General features: G+C 43.3%; 1 protein-coding gene across 2 annotated transcripts in view; it reads right to left on the bottom strand.

Moving 5' to 3' along the window:
* HIVEP1 (HIVEP zinc finger 1) overlaps positions 1–20,405 on the bottom strand; it is a 124,027-nt gene that overhangs the window by 32,132 nt on the left and 71,490 nt on the right. For both annotated transcript variants that reach the window (XM_056854204.1, XM_056854205.1), the window contains exons 3-4: positions 15,806–15,859; positions 6,458–12,390 (exon numbers count right to left, since the gene is read on the bottom strand). In XM_056854204.1, the coding sequence (XP_056710182.1) occupies positions 6,458–12,390; positions 15,806–15,859 (5,987 nt within the window). The remainder of the gene's footprint in view (positions 1–6,457; positions 12,391–15,805; positions 15,860–20,405) is intronic.

The following is a 20,405-nucleotide window of genomic DNA, read 5'->3' as shown; positions in this document are numbered from 1 at the left end:
ATGATTAGGTGCTGTTCTGTTTGTCCCCAATTGCTGGCAGCTTACATGGCATTCATATTTATTTCTGTTGTTACCTGATAAGAGGCAATCTTCCGTTCGTATTGGTATGAATTACAGCTGCAGAAGCACACTGCTAGCTACTTATACTTTCTTTCTTTATTATATCATTATCTGTCTTTTCTCCATGTAGCTCAGGGTGGCATGTCACTAGGGTTGCCAGGTCCCTCTTCGCAACCGGCAGGAGATTTTGGGGCAGAGCCTGAAGAGGGCGGGGTTTGGGGAGGGACTTCAATGCCATAGAGTTCAATTGCCAAAGCGGCCATTTTTCTCCAGGTCTGATTTCTATTGGCAGGAGATCAGTTGAATTAGCAGGAGATCTCTTGCTACTACCTGGCAGCTGGCCACCCTACATGTCACCCTGAGTGCCCCCCCCCCCAGTTTATTCTCACAATAACCCTGCAAGATAAATTAGGCAGAAGGTTAATGACTGAACCCAAGGTTATCTGGCAAGCTTCATTTCAAATCAGGTCTCTCTGGTCCTAGTCTGACACGAACCATTTCACCACAACAGGTCTAACTTGTGTTGTTGTTGGTTTCAGTGTTCCTGCTCAGAAATTGCTCCTAGTGTATTCTTGTGCTTTATTTTAACTGTAATTATCATAGTGTTAAGGAGTCTTTTCACTGCAGAGGTCCTGAGATGTTGTAGTTGAAAGGAACTTACAACCATAAAATCACACTGTGTTGTGTTGACATTTCATTTCATTGGAACAAAGAAGTTTGCTCATCATGGCAACGATGTGGGAAGAACAATTTATGTGTATTAACCATCAATTAATTTGGAGCTCTGCCTATATTTTTGCCCGTTTTATATGCTGTAAGGATTAGCTTTCAACTGATAAGACCTTGTAGAATTTGCCCTGAAAGTAGGGAAATAACAAGAGGAAGGGGATTTTTCATTAATAAGGGGAACTAAAGATATATATTTTGCCCTTTTAGACAATTAGTATGCTAATTATCACTTGCAGTTAGAGATAAATTTGAAAAACTGCTTTGGAGACCTCTGTTTTCTACAGTTTGCTGCTTGGCTGCAAAGATTTAAGCCACCTATGTTCTTTCAAGCATATAAATGTTTTATAATGACTTTCTCTTTCTGTGCTTCCTGTCTTTTTTCTTCTCCCCCGTAAGATGTACTGGACTGTTTTATGTTCTATCAGGGGGACATGAAGTACTTAGGAAGTGGGATGTAAGGGGATTTTGACATATATTTAATCCACGGCACTATAAAGCACTCAAGGATGTGCCAACATATACCAATTCTTCGGTTTTTAAAAGAGATAGCAAAAGGTATGGAGAATACTGATTTTTTAACTAGCACTCCTGGGCCCTTTTGAAATCAGCATTTTCCCCAAGTCTAGAGGTCCATGAACTAACCGAATCCTTCTCCTACTCAGCGGTAGTGAGGATTGCCACAATTTCATATGGAAAATGTAACGAGGTGGACTAGAGCAGGGGTCCCCAGTGGGGTGACCGGGGGTGCCGTGGTACCCACTGACACCTTTCCTGACACCTGGCAAGCATCTTTATAGTGGGAGGGGGCAGATGGGGCTTTTACCAGTAGGACTTCGGACTGGGAAGTGGAGATCTGATTGGCTGTACAGTTTTTCTTTTTAATTGCCACAGCATAAGGATCTTCATTGAGCAACTGAAGATAAACATATGTTTATTTTCAAAGGCATCTTGAAGCAGAGCTTCTGGCCTGAAATGTTGAAGAGTTTATCTGTTGAAAAATAAGAAAATAGAGGCAGTCTCTGATATAGTTTATTTGGATTTTTTAAAAGATGTTTCTATTACTGTACCTAGCACTATTTAAAGCAAGATGCTTCAAAAATCTTCAGGGCTGAAGATGCAGTTTGAATAATCTATTCTGCAATTAACCACCACCACCCATTTCTGAATATTAAGAATAGTCTAAGAGGGTGCTCTTTAAGTTTGCTTTTCACACTGCTTTTATTGAAGTAATATGGGTTTTGTTTTGTGTGTGTGTGTGTGTGTGTGTGTGTGTGTGTGTGTGAGAGAGAGAGAGAGAGAGAGAGAGAGAGAGAGAGATGGATTGTGGATAGGCCACACTAAAAACTTTTTTTTTATTTTGTTCCAAGAAAAGTTGTTTTACTATATGCAACATACTGCGCTGTGCATCTATTAGGACATAATCTGTTCTGCCTTGGCTTATGTTACGGGGCAGCAACCAGTCTTTCAGGGTGTCGAATAGCCATGCTCTGATTAGAAATCCTGCTCCTCTTCTGGCATCTGAAATTTCATTTTGAGGCATCCACACACTGGAGCTTATCTTCACAGTTTAAGGGTTAGAAAGAATATAGTTGTTGCTTGTTTTTTTAAACAATAAAAAAGGCAATAGACTCAGAATGCTGATTTTTGCATTTAAAGCCTATTTCTGCTTTTGAACATACAAATCGACCTTATATTGATTAAGACTATGGGTCCTTCTCACTCAGTATTGTCTAGTCTGATTGACTATGGCTCTTCAGGCAGGATCTAGGTAGAGAAAAATGTTTCCCCAGCATCTATTCCCTGGGGCCCTTTAAGTGGAGATGCCAGGGATGAATCTGTGACCTTTGTGCATGCAAAGCAGGTGCTCTGTCGCTGAGCTGTGGTCTCTCCCACTTCCACTGGATGACTGCACTTTTCTGGAGTCCACCAAGAGTTTTTAGGAAGTGGGTGGGGCCAGGTAGGGCTTTTGCCAAGGCTTCTGATTGGCTGTGCAGATTTTTTAAAATGTTGCTTTGGCAGCAGCTGCCAGCACAACACAAGGATCTACACCAGGGGGTGTCAAACATAAGGCCCGCGGGCCGGATTCGGCCCCTAGAGCACTCTCATCCGGCCCCCGAGCCAGCCAAGGCAGGAATAAACACACACCTTCTTCCCGAAGAACGCTACTATAAATCTATACAGTTCTTAGCTCCTTTCCCCTTCATGGGCAGCTGACGCGGCTATGCTCCATCTGGCTACTAGATGTCGTGGCGGGTCCTCTACTGAGAGCTAGCCAGGAGCAAGCACAACGACAACCCCCCGCCCCCAGAGAGGACCCGCCAGCGACATCTAGTGGCCAGATGGAGCATAGGGCATGGAAGGCAAGAGCAGCATAGCCCTGCTGGCGGGCTTTGTCTTTGGCACCCTGACTTTCTACCACCCCAGCGCTGATTCAGACAATGTATGTAAGCCACCCCCTTTGTACTATGTTGGTTGGGGCCCAATTGTACGAGGAGTGAGTTTGCTTCCCCCTGAAAATGGAGGCTTGGGCTGTGCTGTGTTTGTGTCTCTCTTCCACTGGAGCTTCCTTTAAGCATAGCCCCAGGAGGTGTTTTCAGTGGCATGGCCGAGCTTGTGCAGCAAGAGCGCTTCTGCGCTTGTACAGAGTCTCCAAGGCTAAGAAACCTCAAGCAGAGAGAAGGATTGGCTGTTTGAGCCATTTCTTAATTTGCCCAAGGTAGAAAGACTAAGACTGGACCCAGATTGCCAGTTATTAAGACAGAAACCTTTAAAATACATAAAAATATACCAACAATACAAAAACATTTGGTATTCCCCCAGATATGCAGAAAATGGAGCACTTGTACTTACCATGCAGTCTTTCCTGTTTTAATTTTTTGGGGGGTGCAGTTCCCATGCCTCAACAAATAACCCCCCCCCCAGCAAATACAAAACAAATTTTTGGGAAATCCCCACTTGCTCTACAGCCAGAGGTATGCTAATTAGGCAAGTATGGGGGGGGAGCAGAACCCCAGTTCTCTGAAGACAAAAGAATCCAGAAGGACTGATTAAGAGCCAGCGTGGTGTAGTGGTTAATAGCGGTGGTTTGGAGTGGTGGACTCTGATCTGGAGAACCGAGTTTGATTCCCCACTCCTCCACAGGAGCGGCGGAGGCTAATCTGGTGAACTAGATTTGTTTCCCCACTCCTACACACGAAGCCAGCTGAGTGACCTTCGGAAAGTCATTCTCTCAGCCTCACCCACCTCACAGGGTGTCTGTTGTGGGGAGGGGAAGGCGATCGTACAGAAAGTCGGCATATAAAAACCAACTCTTCTTCTTCTATGATGGGAGGAAATCTGCTGTAGCAAAAGACCCCAAGCTGCAAAGGGGACAGAACCAGTATGAGTTAGAATTAAAAGTATCTGACTAGGACAGGCTCCAATTCTATTCCTCTATGAAACTTACTGGGTGACCTTGAGCCTTCTCAGCCTCACCAACCTCACAGGATTGTTGTGAGAATAAAATGGAGAAAAGGAGATTCTTGCAGGCCAACCTAAGCTTCCTGGAGAAAGGACAGGAGGAAATTGTGGAAGGTAGATTGAGACCCTAACAGCATCTGAAATTAGGGTGGTGATGCAGAAATACATGTTTAAAATGTTTTTCCCTCCTTACAGTGCACTGCAAGATAAGCAGCTTCCTCTCTCATAAGCAGCTTCAATGAGACCAAGCGCAAAGTGCTGCATATTGGGGCAAAAAAGCCCAAGTTCACATATACACTGATGGGATCTGTGCTGGCAGCGACAGAACAAGAAAGGGATCTTGGGTTGATAGTGGATAGCTCAATGAAGGCGTCAACCCAGTGGGCGGCAGCTGTAAAAAAGGCTAATTCCATGCTGGCCATAATTAGACGAGGAATAGAGAATAAAACTGCTGCTATCATACTGCCCTTGTACAAATCTATGGTGAGACCACACTTGGAATACTGTGTACAGTTCTGGTCACCATGCCCAAAAGATATTGCAGAGCTCGAGAAGGTGCAGAAAAGAGCAATGATGCATACCTATTTTATTAGGTGCTGTGGAGCACAAGCAGGATAATGTGGCTGCAGTTGTCTTGTTTGTGGGCTTCCTCGAGGCACCTGGTTGGCCACAGTGTGAACAGACTGCTGGACTTTAGGGACCTTGGTCTAATCCAGCATGGCCTTTCTTATGTTTTTATGTTCCTGCTCACCAAGTGTAGAACTAAGTGAACAAGACGCTGATCTCCTATCCTCAGGCCTCAGCAATCTTGCACTGCTGCTCTATAGGCAGGAAGAACTTCCCAAATGTTAATTCTCCAAGCAATTCCTAAAACAAAAAAAGGGGGATGTACTAAAAGGAATGACAGGATTGCCCATTGGAAACAGTAGGAGAGGCTTGCAGGCCCACTGGACATAATGGGGGCCAGGAATGCCAATTGATTTGCATGGGCTCCATTGAAATACATTGCAGCATAAAAAAGTTGCAAAGAAAATGCGGAATGAATTTTCCATTAAAGTCAAAAAGACTACTCTGGGACTGGAATGACAGCCCCCTGAGTAGAATGATGGTCTCTAGCCACAGAATCTATGCTCTGGGACTATAAGGACAGGTCGTAGAGAGGAATGACAGCCCCTGGAAATAGCAGAAGTGTTCTGGGACTGGAATGACAGTCCCAGAATGCTTCTGCTACTCCTAGGGGCTGTTATTCCACTCTGTGACATGTCATTCCAGTCCCAGAGCACAAATTCTGTTCCCTGGGGAAATTCTGTTCCCAGGCAGACACCAGTCCAGATCTGGGATGGCAAGCCCGCTGCGGGATCACCAGCCAAGGCAGCCAACTCCCTCCCCACCCCAGTCCAGATCAAATTTAATGCCAGGGACCAGAGATACAAACTGTATAGAAGACACAGGCAAAGCCAATTAATGATTTTTTAAAATTAAAATACAAACATGATTAAAACAATAGCAAAAATACTATAATTAATTGACTTTGCCAGTGTCTTCTATGAAGTTCGTATCTTTGGTACCTGGCATTAGATTTTTTGGTAATTATTTATTTATTTGGTACACATGGCCCGGCCCTACCTAGTGACATTTATGCCATATCCGGCCCTCGTAACAAATGAGTTCGACACCCCTGATCTACACTGTGTTACTGAAGTTAAGCTGTGGCAATCCTTTTGCGGCTGGCTCCGCCTCCTGTGGCAGCCATTTTGTTGTTTCACCCACCGTGCTGTGTCAGAATTCCAAATGTGCCCGCAGGCTCAGAAAGGTTGGGGACCCCTGAGCTACAGAATGCAGAATCAAGGAATGGTTTCCTTTTACTTGCTCTCCAGTATAAATTTGTGTGTGTCTACATTTTACATTTAAAGCATCCAAAGAATATCAAAAAGCTCTTTGCAGAAGCACCTGGTTGTCTACAACGATCAAGCTCATTTTATGAGACCTGATGAGCCTCCTACCAGAAATATTTATCTAGTAACACAATCAATCACTATAATTCTGGCACCTGTGGGGTACATGTGGTTATTTTAAAAAAGAAGATAGCAATTTTATTTTCACCCAAATGTGATTACATCCTGTTTCTCCCCTACCCTGAAACAGACAGAAGTGCTTGAAAATAAACATTTAAATATCCCCCCTTAAGACCAACAGATAGTTCTAGTACCTTAAATAAGTTGTTCTTCCACTTGCTTGAATAGACCAGCATGTCAGATCTAAAGTTAGTACTTATTGCTTGAGTATAGGATGATTTTCCAGCTTTCTGCTTTGAATTCAGGAGGGAAAGAGCGATTTTTGTTGGCAAACCAAGTGGATTGGGATTGTTGGAACTAATGGACCAAGAAGAATAAACTGAAATCTTTTGGTCATTTTGTAACAGATGTACTGGCTTCCTTTTCAACAGGTAACACCATGTAAAGTTTGTTGTTGTCTTTAGGCTTGGGAAAGATAATCGTTGTACATCACTTGCATTTACAATGGACAAAGTGGTTCCGGATTTTGCTTGGTGCTGGATGCTAGGTTGCCTAATCTCGTTCATACTGCTGGGGGATTTCCTTTCTTGACTGTTATCTAGGGGCTTTAGAAAAGAACCCTGAGTGTTCAACAGAGTAGCTTCAAGTGGCTTTCTGACCATACACCCTACAGTGTCAGAGGTTGGTAAGTCTGTATGTTCCGAGGATTCCTTTGTAAATGAAGACATCCCAGTCGGAGCACATTCCGACAATGCAGGCAGCAGCGGCAAATCCGACAAATTATTGACTCCGCTGCTTTTGTCATGAGGTAAGACATCCTGATCCAATGAGAAACTTTCAAGGGGATCAGTGGTGCAGATCTGTCGCACTAAGACTGGCTTCTTCTGTTTGTGAGTTTCACCAGCCTTCACATTCAACTGATGCTGCAAAAGAGCACTGGTTGCGCTGGCGGCTCCGCTTTCATCTTTAACACGCTTCTGGTGTTTTTCCATGGCGATGTCTAAACTATTGGCTGGAGAAAGCATGCGTTTGCTTGAGGCCGTGGCTTCCTGTTGAGGGAAAAGTCCTCCAACTGGCACTTTCTGAGTTATATTTAAGGATCCCAATGAAGTAGAATTTTTGCTTCCCATCTCATAAAGCAAATTTTCAAAACATGGTCCTGGCTGTGAACTTGGCAAACTCCTCAGAGGATCTCTGTGGGACTTTGGCAGCTGACCTTGATCTTTCAGCGTTGGCACCAATGGGGTATTTGTTTTATAAAGAAACTGGCTGGCCTGATCCTGTGTCACTAAAATGCGAGGAAGTGGTGCAACCGTAGACAAGCCATAGGATGGAATATTACTGTGAATGCGGACAGGGACGACAAAGGATGCCACCTGATACACACGACCACAGCCATGATCTGGAACACACTGCAAGGGAGACAGCCCATATGGATTGGACATTTTGTCATTTTGTTTTGTGTGCATTTCTAATGACACCCCAGCCTGCTCTCTGCCAGCTGTGCTTGGAAGACCTACAGGATATTGCTGACCTATGCACATTGCTTTAACTTGAAGCTGATATTTGGGGGCAAAGCAATCCTCCTGCATGCTATGCTGACCAATAACCATACTCGTGCTTTTCTGAGTTCCAAGTGCTGGTCCTGTAAGAGCGGGTTGTGAATACTGATTGGGTGAAGGTTGTGGAACATGATGTTGTGAACCAGGACCTAAAGCCTGTTCGTTGGAAGGCAGGTTAAAAGAGAGGCTGCTTTTAACGGATAGAGGCTCACACAAAGACTTGGCATAAACCCGTGAGTGCTCTGAACTTGAAGGAAATCCATCTGATTTCCCCGAGCTCTGTGATCTTTGAAAGGATGCTGTAGAGAGCTCTGTTGCAGGAGCGGTTTGAAAGGAAGTGCTTGACACAATTTCAGACTGATTTTTTTCTGGAGCAATATTTAAAGATATTTGTCTTACAAGGGGCCCCCTCCTCCTTTCTAACAGAGGTACATGTCCAACAGCACCACTGCCAGGAGACAACTTGGAAGTAGATGTCTCTATAAGTGAGGCAGGTTTGGGTGGAGACATGCTTCCACAGTCAAAAGACTTGCTTCTACAATCCACAACCTCCATGGATGGCTGGGTACAGTTAATTTGTTCAGAAGCAGCACGTCGCATTTCTCTGTAATGAGGCACATTGAGTGTATTGGAACTGTTAGGAATTGTAAGGAATTCCAGGGATTTACTTGAAGGTTCTGCTTTGGAAGCACTCTCGTTTTTAGAGATATCATCTTTGTCAAAAGAAGCCGAGAAACTAGATGCATGTGACAGGCTGCTCTCCCGACTTAAACTTCTAGAAAGTGTAGAGTCAAAACTGGACTCAGCAGATGAGTGCTCAATTTCAGCCAAGCGAATTCTTTTTTTCTTAGGTGGAAGTTTTTCTGTGGGGAGCTTTGATAGGCTTTCACTACGCTGCGGCCAATTAAATTTTTCTGTCTTCTCCAGATCGCTGCATTGAATTTCCTGATCTCTATCTGGTTCCTCTGTGACCAATATTTCAGGAACCTGGATGTTATGCTGGCGAACAAGTCTTAATGATGACAATGGTACATTCCTTTCAATAGGAGCAACCGGACGTTCATGAAGCTGAACTCGTGAAACTTCCAACGCCTGATGACTGTGGGAGGCAAGCAGGAGGGAGCGCTTCTCCTCTTGAACCATGATGGTATTCAGAGAGTGGGGCTTCACAGCCTTATTGCCATCCTGAAAGGAAACGGGAGAAACTGTTTCAAAAGAGTCTGATTTTTCAAATGAACTAGGTCTGCTTAAAGAGTTTGTGTGCTGTATTACTGAAATTCCGGCTCCTTGCCTTTTCAGTTCTGCTTTTTCTTGCGTGGCTGTGACAGTCTGCTTTTCACCATGCAGTGACACCCTTGTCTCCATGGACTGTTTTGCCCCACAAGCCTCCGGCTCATTTTGAGCCAATTTTTGAAGTGAAATGCTGTGTGAGCCTAGGAAAGTGGTGGCGTGTTTAGAGACACTGACAGTATTTGCTGGTTTATTTTGACTTTCTGACTTTACATCTTTTGTCAAACTGCTATTATCATTTGCCTGTGGTTCATCATCATCATCCCCAACACTTTTCATCTTCCTCCTCTTCCTTATTTGAGACGTCTGCTCCCAGATACCAGTGGAAGTGGCAACACGATAGTGAAGGATTTGGGGTTGTGTACTGTTGGAAACATTCTTATGTTCCGAGTCTCGCGTAGCTGCCTTGGTTTTTGGTCCGTGCAACTCTGAGCAATAAAACTTTTTATGGTTCTCAAAGTTTTCCAGTTTTCTATATCTGTTTCTGCAAGTCTCACATTCAAACATTGTCCCTCTGCCTTGATGTGACTTCTTTGTTTTATCCACATTTGATCCTTGTACAAACGATTTGCTTCTTGCCATTACAAATTCATTAGATGTACTGCATCCATAGCTTTCATCTACAGATCGTGCTGGTCCAAAACCGTGCCCTTCACTGATCAAAGAATCTTCTATTGCTGTTTGTCTAACAAGCGTGCGGGGATGTCCACCTTGGAGCTGTGGAGCGGTAGGTCCTGGGACAAAGACATCATCATACAAGGAACCAATTTTATCATCGAAAGACTGACTTCCTCGTAGGGGATGAGGGGGAGGTATTACATTTGTAGGTACAGCTGAATAACTTGTAGTAGGCATAGAATTACTTCTGGTTATAGGTAAACAGTCAAGGGTTGGTACAGATAGAAGAAAAACTTGCTTTGATTTTTCAGTTGGTGTAAAAGGAGACTTTGGTATATCAGAGCTGGAACTAGTTCTTCTACCCATTGGTTTTAGGTCAAACTGGAAGGAGTCTTTAAAAATGTAGGATTTTGGAGAGTCAATGCTGCCTCTTCTTGACAGTGATGTTCTCCGTGGCTTCACACTATCCAACTGCTTGTCATCCACTACAGCTTCGTTATCAGATATCAACTTAGAAATGCGTTCTTCTAGAGTTTTTGTGGCCAAGGGTGGTCTCATTTGGCCAGAGGAAAGCAAGTTCTTGTCAGGGCAAACTGTCTGCACAACAGATGCCACTGTGGTGCTCATCCGTGGAACACAAGGCAGACTTTTACTTAGGTCTTTTTCAGAAGTGGGCAGTCCCTTCATAAATGGAGTTGGGGGACTCATGTTTTGATCTGCACTTTCTGAACGTGAGAAGTATCCTGAATCAGTGCTGCCTAAACTTCTAGGGCTCAAGAGACACTTTCCTTGCTGATCCTGGGAACAATCAGTTGCCTGCTGCCTCTGTAGCTGAGCATGTACTACAGGGGCCCCATGTTGATCCTCAGAAATGCTTGTTTCTGTTTTTTGATGTTGCTTGATATCAGGCTCCTTTACCAACTCGGCGCACACTACATTTGGTTTCACACTTGCGACTTTCAAGTCTCCTTGTCGCATCGTACAAACTGTCGAGGTGGGGTCTGCTACTTTGGGGCTATTGGACCTTAAAGGAGAAATATTTACAGGGTGAACGATCACTTTAGGTAAAGAAGTCCTTGCTTGTGTGAATGAATCCTGCAATGGTGAGTCACCCTTATATTCTGGATTGCTTAGCGAAACCGAGCTACCTCTGAGTGAGGATTCAGAATTGGACAGGATTTTCATCACATGTGTATGTTCCAGTTCTAAGGATCCTTGGTCCTCTTGCCTTTCGTCAGCTGTGCCTTCGTCGTCGCTGTCACCACTTTCTTCCACATCAGAATGGATGCTAAGTGCTTTATCTGACTCCGGGGAGAAAAACAAACCACTAGAATCTGGCTGGAGGACAAGTCCCAGTTTGATAGTGTGGGCATGGGATTTTTTGTGCTTATACAGATTGCTTTTGGTCTTGAACGAAAACCCACAAGTCTCACAAGGATATGGTCGTTCTCCTGTGTGGGAGCGGATGTGCTTTAGGAGAACGCTGGGCTTAGCACAAGCCCTGTTACAATACTCACAGACGTACTTCCCAAGCTTTTTAGGCTTCTGGTCTTTCAGAAGGTTACAAATTTGTTCTACACCATGGCTGACAACCGAAGCTATCTGGGCTGAACTGTACAACGGAGCTATAGGTAATTGGGTGGCAGAACTGGAGGGGTGAACCGACAAAGGAGAAGATGATTTCGCTACTAGCGGGTTTTGAGAAAAAACCTGAGTAACAGTAGACGATGGGGGGTTGAGTATAGATGAGGTTACTGCTATGCTGTAAATATGCTGGAGTTTGAGATTTTCCTGATTCTGCTGCTGCATCAATGAGTTAGTAAAGCTGGGGCACGCTGTAATCTGTTGGTTCTGCTGCCCAGCTTTAGAGAGAACTTGTTCTTGTGAGTGAGTAACTGAGTGCATCTGTGCTTGTTCACTCTTCCCTGATGTTGCTACGTGCACAGTCTGCGAAGTGCAAGGATAATATTGAGATCCAGCTACAAATTCTTGCTGCAGCGAAGCAGCATGACTTTGGACACTCAGAGTATTGGATGTGAGAGTAGAAGAGGCGCTTACAGTTTTATTTGGTTTCAGTTTTTCTATATGCATCCTACTAGAAGGGCACTCTTGGGCTAAGGTGTTCAGCTCAGGCTCCATAGCTTTCAGTAAGACATCAAATGCAGAATTTGTACACAAGGACGAATTACTACAATCAACAAAAGGAATACATTCATTATTGTCAACCTTGGCTATTGTTGACAAAGAGCTAGGGAGACCCTTCTGGACTGACAAATTTAGTTGGGATGAACTGTAGTCTTCTACTGGCCATTTGTTCAAGTCCAAGGATTGAGGTAACCGACACAACCTGGCATGTGCTGAAGTCTCAGATCTGGATGTTTTAGCAGCTACCTCACAGCTAAGTGCCCCCTCGTTTTGTTTGCTTTGTTTCCCATTTTGCGTAGCCAAACTGCGCTCTTCTTTTATCAGCTCTGAAGTATCAGGAAGAATATTAGAAGATGATGAAGGGTCTTCTGTTTTCTCCTTAGGTTTTACCCGAGACGGCGTTCTCAGAGGTGATTTTGGTATTTTTGTCAGATGATTCTCAGTTACGATCTTTTTACGCTTCACACCTTTAACTGCGTCTGTGCTCCCTCTTGCAGAAGCCTCGGAGATTTCTGCCCAAATAGAAAGATGAAAAGTTATGTGATGACCATGCAAACATGATTACCATCATCCATAGAGCACTTTTAATAAGCAAAATGTTATGAATCTCTATAGCCACAACCCTGGATGCAAAAGGTTATTCGGTGGGCAGAAGAAACACACTTGCATCAGAGAAAGGCTGCTTGGACCAGAGGGAAGCTCTACCACTAGCAGAACTATCTGCAGGATCCAGCCCAATGGCATTAATTTCACTGGTTAGGAACTTAATGACAACAGTTGCTTGAAATGTAATCTGACCCTAGAATAGTGTTACATGAAACTTCCGAATTTATTTGAATTTGGAGGATTTGCTTCAAAGTCTCCCCATCCTCGTTACACTTATTTCACGTTGGTACATACAACTGTAAGTTTCCTTTGATTATTAATATTGATGAATTAATTGATACATTAAAATAGTTGCTTGTTGATACTACTTATTCCATTTTTTCATGCTTTTATTCACTATTACTCTATGAACTAATTGTACAGTTAACTGAATTAAATATGAATGCAATTCATTAAAATTAGTTGCAGTTCAACAGTATTCCCTAATGACTACAGAATCTTGCAATTATAAAGATAGAATTAGTAGGGAGACTGGAAGCATAGTTTATGGGCACACTTTATCTGCAAAGTATCCCAACACTATCAGCAAGGAGGCATAAAATATTACCCGTTTAGTTCTATAATGTTCTGTATCCAGGGATGAGCTCCTTCAGAAATCTATGTAAATATTAAAACATTTTGCCCACAAAGATGGGCAGCCCATTTGGGGGGGAGTAGAACTGCGGCAGCCGGGAGCAGCACAGCCTCACTGCCTCCTCAGAGGATTCCCGGCAGCCGAACAGGAAAATAAGGGCATTTTAAATATAAAAACAGGGAAATGCCTCCATTGCAAAAAGTGAGGCGATGCCACCAAAAAAGGTGGCGTAGCAATGCCGAAGCGTGAGGGGGCGTTCCGGGGACAAAAGGGGTTAGGAAGCTGCCTAAAGGCAGCTCTGCCCTGGGGACACCCACACACACACACCTGCATGGGCTTTCCCTTCCGGGAATTCCCTGCCAGTATGGCTGCGCTGGTGGTCGGGGCCGGCACAGCTCAGCACCACCCCAGCGCCAGTGTGTTTGCCCCTTAACCCAGGTTAAAGGGGCATTTACGCCGGCACAGGGTCACACTGACTCCTAAGGAACTTTGACCACTTTAGGATTGCAGCCTTAGATCAAAACTTTAGGATTGCAGCCTTAGATCAAAAACTACATGCATCCAGGAATCACCAATCCTCTGGAACTGTTGGCTTTACAGATACTTTCCTGCAGGTGTACCTGTTCCCTAACTGGCACTGGATCTTCAATGGTTGTGGTTGGGAGTGACCAACTAAGCGACCGAAGGGCTCTGTAGTCTATCAACTCACTTTCAGCTAATAGAGATTTATTTATAAGCAGGTTGCATGGCTGTTTGATGCAAATGGAATGTTCTGACAACTGTGAGTATTCCTAACAGATTTATACTACAACTTTTTGGGGGAGCTGGGGAAGTAAATATGTGGGTTTTTCACTTTTGTTCTCTAGGACTTCAAAATGTGCCTCACAAAATGAAATCCTTCTCTGGCTAAATTATCAATGAAGACTTTACTACACCCAAACAAACAAGCATCAAGACAGTTACGTGTTTTTAGCAACATATTCAAGACAGAATTGTCAATCCCTTCAGAAAATGAAATGATACTTTAAAAAAATGAAAAGCACACACTAAGTCTGTTTTCTCTTTTATTGTCAAAACAATCCCAGCTCTGCTGCGTCTGGCACCCACAACTGATTTACTGAGTAGAGTTCTGCAGTGAGATTTAAAGCATATGTACTTACAAATGTTGAGTTTTCCTCAACAATCAACAGAAATTAACTTCTTCATTCAGATAAGAAATTAAGAGCCAAAATCTTGGGCCCAAATCTGAATGTTATGCTATATAGTATTTGGGGGGGGGGGGGTTAGATGGGAAAAGACAGCCCTGGATATTGGGGGGCTTGGTCACAGTGAAGGAGCTGTAATAAACTTGATACTTCTGGAAAGATCCAAGTCCCAGTTGTTCTCAGGTGGGAAAAGTTTCAGCTCTGCAGGTGCATACAGGAACTTTAAAGAGACAAAGAACCAGACTAAGAAGGCAGAGAGGGAAGAAGAAAGATGTGGCAAAGAAACTGGCTGAATGACACCATATAGAGGATAAAGGAGCAACCAGTTTATCAGATAGTTACTCTGGGAAAATCAGTATCTGTTTGGCTTACATTTAGTAGTTTATAAAATTAAACAGCAAAGCAGGTTGGTGCAAAAGACAACAGACGCTTACTGGTGTCTAAGCTCAGTGGTCCATAAAATAAAAGCTTCAGTTAAGTATTTATACATAATTACAACCCTTGTTCCTCAGCCCCTTTCTTTGCTGGCACGCTTTTGCAGACATTTCAGTTTTTCGTCATTTAGTCACTGATAATAATCAAATGTTAGGATAAAATCAACTCATAATTCAATTCAGAGTATTGATTTCCAGTGGAAATGGTAGAAATGCAAATAATGAATAATAAAGAATATGGAGTTATACCAAAAGGAGCCTATATGAATTTAGCTGAGTGAAATTGTAGGGTACAGGTCATAGTGTTGACATGAAAACTTGGAAAATTTACAACAATCCTAAGTAAGGCAGAATTTCTCAGCAAGTTCCCAAATTAAGAAACTATGTTTAGTTTTCTCCATTTTGCCCAACTATACTGAAAAGAATATATGTTACTTTATGTTGATTCACTTGAGAGAAAGGACACAGCCAAACAATGATTTCAAACATTTCCCCCTTCTATAGCCAGTTCAGTAAAAATTACCACCCAAGCATCATCATTTACTAAAAACTGATGTCACTCAGCAAGTTCCTCAATAGGCCATCTTCAAAGAAAAATGGCCTGTTGAGGAACTTGCTGAGAAATCTAGCTATTCACAATCAGAAGTCCTTGCCAAAAAATTCACTGTGCTGAATTCACTAGATCAACTATCTGATGGTCTCCTACTTTGTTACTCTCTCTAGTATTTTAACTTATCGCATTTAAAAATTAAGGAAATCCTTACAGAGTACAAAAGCAGGCCTATTCTGACAGAGTAAGTCAACAGCAAACATACTTTGTACTTGATGGGATGCATTTTCTACTTAGGTACGAGCACTAAATGCAAGAAGTGTGAAATTGTTTCAAATTTTGCAGTTGCAATAGTGTTCCTTTTCATATCATGAAGGTATAAGCAAAATGTGGTGTTTTATAGACCTGTAACATCAGAAGGCCTTGTAGACATCATTACAGTATGTTGAATATATAGGGCTGTAGAAGGAGGTAGGGGAGAAGGATGCTGAAATTTACCTTTCTGTGGGTCTTCAGTTTCATTAAGTTCTTTTTGTGCTTCTTCAATTTTGTCTATGGAAAACAATAAAACACGTCAGAATTAAAAGTAAAATTTAATTTTGAATACAGATGTTTATTGCCACTCTCTGGCTGACAATGATTTGGACAATGAACACTTTAACGTATCCTCATATAAAATGTAGCACTAACCCAGTGGAGAATCAGCCTATGTTGATATTTTAGGGCAGGAATATAACAACAGGAATATAATACATTAAAATATAAATGCCATAAACCAAACATGGTCAATTAGCCAACCCATTACAGGCTTTAATTCTGGCTACTCAGAATCAGCCTGTAGAAACAATATCCACTTATAAAACAAGGCTTAATAAGGTCTCCAGGAAGATGCTCAGACTACATGAGAAATCCAAGACACAGGAGTTTCGTGTTATACGATAGCTACCAAGAATGCATTTGCAATGGCACTGGTACATGGGTGGAATTAAGAGGCACTTTCAGATTATGTTTAAAGATTAAAATGTGACAGAGAGGAAGAGAGGTAGCCTTAAAAACATATGGTATTCAAGCTAAGTTTAGGGCTTGAATAACATATTTCAGAGTAAACACTTCAAAATCTCTGCCCTAAAAGAAAGCTGTCAGAATGCAAAATCTTCAAGACTGGGTCTTGCAAAAAATGTCATCAGATGGCAACAATTGTTTTTATTAGTAGAACAAAAACTCAAAGCTTCCTTTGTACATCTCTGAAAGTTTAAATGTACACAGGGTTTAAATTAGTGCTATTTTTTTCAAACAAAATTAAAGGAGGGGGAGAACCAATTTTTAACTCATTACAAAATTGTAAAATGGAAAAAAACAATAAAAAAACTTATTATGGTTGCAAGAATAAAATTAAGCTTCCTATACTCTATCCCAGGGGTCCTCAAACTACGGCCCGCGGGCCGGATCCGGCCCCTCAGGGTCCTGAACCCGGCCCCTCAGGCTGGGCCCAAAACCAGCGCCACGCCTCCCCACCAGGAGCTACGAGCCCCATGATGCAGCTCGGCCCGCCTCTGGATGGAAACAGGAGGGGGAGAAAGCCCGTCCCCCCCCCCCACTGCATGCCGGGAGTGGTAGTTCGAAGCAGCCCTCTGGCAGGAATGGCCTCCAACTGGCTCTGATTGGGCGCTATCTTGTGACCTGAGGTGGCCGTCACCGTCTCCTCCTCCTTTCCCCCTCCCTACCTGCCTGCCTGCCTGCCTTCATCCAGCCCCCCAAAAGAGGGAGCTGAGGAGGCTGCCGCCAATTGCAGCCGCCGCTGGTGGTTTGGGAAGAAGCCGGAGGCAGCTGACCCGGACCTCAAGCTGTAAGGTGGGCAACGGCTCGCCTCTGGGGCAACCCTCCTTCCTCTCTTTCCTCCCCACCCCTTCCCCTCCGTCTAGCCTACTCCCTCCTTCTGCTGGTCCCAAGTGCGCCTACTCAGGAGTAAACCGCATTGACTCCCGGTAGAGCTTAGCCCGCCTCCTCCTGTCCGGAGTTGCTCCTGTCTAAGCCGAATTTGGCCAATTATGCACGGGAGGTTTTGCCTTGGATTTGCCACTCTCTAGAGCAGTGGTTCCCAACCTTTTTTTGACCAGGGACCACTAGGACTTTTTTGTTCGGTGCAGGGACCCCAAGGTTCAAAATAAAAATTCAGAGAATTTGAAAATAAACTTTAATCATAACTGTTAGTTAAACATTAAACTTAGAATAATATTTGAATATATATTTTTATAATAGAGAACTTTTAATTGAAAATATTAATTTATTATGGGTTTATAACTTTGTTTTGCGGACCTTAATTTAGTTCTCGCAGACCCCTGGGGGTCCACAGACCCCTGATTGGGAACCAGTGCTCTAGAGGCACATTTTCCCCATCTTGCATGCTCAAAACTCTGCATTGGGGGGGGGGGGCTTATTGTTGAGCTTTGAGCATTCAGATGGGGAAAATGTGCCTCTAGAGAGGGGCAAATTCAAGGCAAAACCTCCCGTTCATAAATGGCCAAAAATAAGCCCCCATGCAGAGTTTTGAGAATTCAGATAGGGGAAATGTGCATCTAGAGAGTGGCAAATCCAAGACAAAACCTTCCACGCATAAACATTTTCCCCCATCTGAATTCTCAAAAACTCTGCATAGGGGCTTATTTTTGACTTTTGAGGATTTGGCTCGGGAAAATTTGCATTTAGAGAGCAGCCCTAGGATCGCACTGAGATAGATTTTTTAAAAAAAATAAATAAGCCCCATATAGCAGCATGCCCAGGAAGCATCAACCCGACCTCCTGCAAGACTAGTGACCCGCCCTGCAGCCCTCTCCTTCAAACTGACCTTTCCCACTTCCCCTCCTAAATTTACTTCTTTTTTTATCCTTATTTTCCCTCTCCCTTTTTAAATCGGTCCTAATTTTACCTCTCTTTCCCCCCCCCCTCACCCCGTCCTCCTTTCTTGGCGTCTCGCTGAAAACTGCACAGCATCTTTTGCAGAAACGAAGATTTTGCAGAAAGCCTAAGTGGGGGGACTGAGCCTAAGCAGGCAGCTGGCCCCTTCCCTGGGCATCGGTAGTGTGCCTGACGAGAGGTAGGCATATATGCCACATCTGGTGGCACAGGGTAGCCAGTTGCCCACTTTTCTTCTGTAGGAAAAGAATAGCCGGTTTCTCTTTGCTGAGTGACATCAGTGGGATTTTGTAGTCAGATGATGACCATGAGAGATTTTGTGTGCCCTTTCAGTTCCGGCGGTTCCTGTAACAGTGCAATCCTGGCGCTATAAAACCCAGCCAGAGCAAAATACTAACTATATCTTTGTTACGCTGCAGAGGTGAGCGTGGTGTAGGGGAAACCTTCACCTTTAATAGTATAAATGCCTGTTAATTAAAGAGCTTGTGTGTGTGCGTGCTAGTGAGTGGGCTTGTGTGTGTGTGTGTGTGTTTGCTAGTGAGTGAGCTTGTGTGTGTGTTTGCTAGTGAGTGAGCTTGTGCGTTACTGCTGAGCAGTATGTGCAGTGTGAATAGGAATTTGTTCATACTTTTTTCAAACTATAGTCCAGCCCCCAACAGTGTTTGAGGGACAGTAAACTGGCCCCGTTTAAAAAGTTTGAGGACCCCTGCTCTATCCCAATAGCTAAGATTTAAAAAAAAAAAAAAAAAAAACCACACACCAAAACTCTTATTTTAATGTGTAATTTGAAACACCCTCAAAGCCCTGGTTTTCGTTGTAAACCATCTCTAATGACAAAATCCTAATCTGGCCTTCCACTCAGCTAGTCCTGATCTCCGTTCTCCTTGTCTCCCCATCTTTAAACCTGAGCTTCTGTTCTGTTCATTTCATTCTCAGCTAACTTTTGCTCTAGCATTCCTCGAATTGACCTCACAGTCTGGGCTTTATACGTGTTTGCTCAGAAGTAGTCTCATTACATTCAACCGGGCTTGTTCCATTGCTCGAACAGACTGCAATCTTAGGGTTGGATCCAGGCTACGTTTTCCACTCATGGAAGGGGAGGGACAATTTCTGCTGGTTCCCCCTTCCCACTGCAAACCACTCCTGGTCCCCCTGCCCCACTGTACAGAGATCAGTGGGCTGCAGTGGGAAGGGAGAGTCAGGAAATTTCCATTCTACCGCTGGAAAATTTAGTCTGGATCTACCCCTTAATATATTAGCACAATGACATAAACAGTAAAGCTGAGACAATGTATTCCTCTTGTTTTCACTGTATCAGTGAACTTGAACTCTGCTCAAAGAAACGAGTGAACTGCTTGCAAATTTCAGAGGGTGAGCAAGGGAACTAAAATAATTTAGGAAACAGAATTTAAATGTTTTGATTAAATTTTGATATGGAATTTTTTTTGGCAAAGTGTAACGTATTTAAACAGTGCCCAATTTCACTAACATTTCTGGAAACACTTCAAACAGCAAAGTTTAACAAGCTACACTGGGCTTATCTGCACCTTTCTTTTTTTCAAAACTGTAGATATAATATTGAGCACATGCCACAGTATAATTAATAACTGGGCGTCATTATATAACAATAAATAGCAGTGGCAATTATAACCAGGGATTTCAACCACCGCTCTGTTTGAATTATAAATTTAATTGCAATTTGTGAGCAGCACACTCTACCACAAAAATAATAATAATATTCATTTCTTTTTTAAAGTTCAAAATTAGTAAGAACCTGATCAGATTCTGGGCCCATGCGTAGTCTTATAAGGCCATCCCAATTTTCTCTCATTCTTCTTCTATCATCTTGGTTACATGTATAAAAAATTAACAATGTACAAAGAGGTGTTTTCATCCTACATGGGGTTGGGGGTGGAGGGGGCTGAGGCTTAGAGGTAGACCAGGACTTGTGCAAATGCAAGGACTATGGGAGCATAGTTTTTCCCATTCCCTCCCCCCTCCCTTTGACAGCTCTACTGCCCCCTGCAATCCTGTTCCTGGGGATCTCCTCTGTCCCAGGAACACATTTCAAAGGGCATTTGGGGCTGTGGAAGGAGAGAGGCAGGAAAATCTCGGTGGGCGGAAGCCCTTGCACACACAGAAAAACATTAGTTATGGATCCAATCCATTGTGTCTCTCTATTCTT

Source organism: Euleptes europaea, chromosome 8, assembly GCF_029931775.1.
Source record: "Euleptes europaea isolate rEulEur1 chromosome 8, rEulEur1.hap1, whole genome shotgun sequence".
NCBI lineage: Eukaryota > Metazoa > Chordata > Lepidosauria > Squamata > Sphaerodactylidae > Euleptes > Euleptes europaea.
The sequence above is the reverse complement of the archived record's forward strand: the minus strand, read 5'-3'. Positions and strand labels throughout refer to the sequence as shown.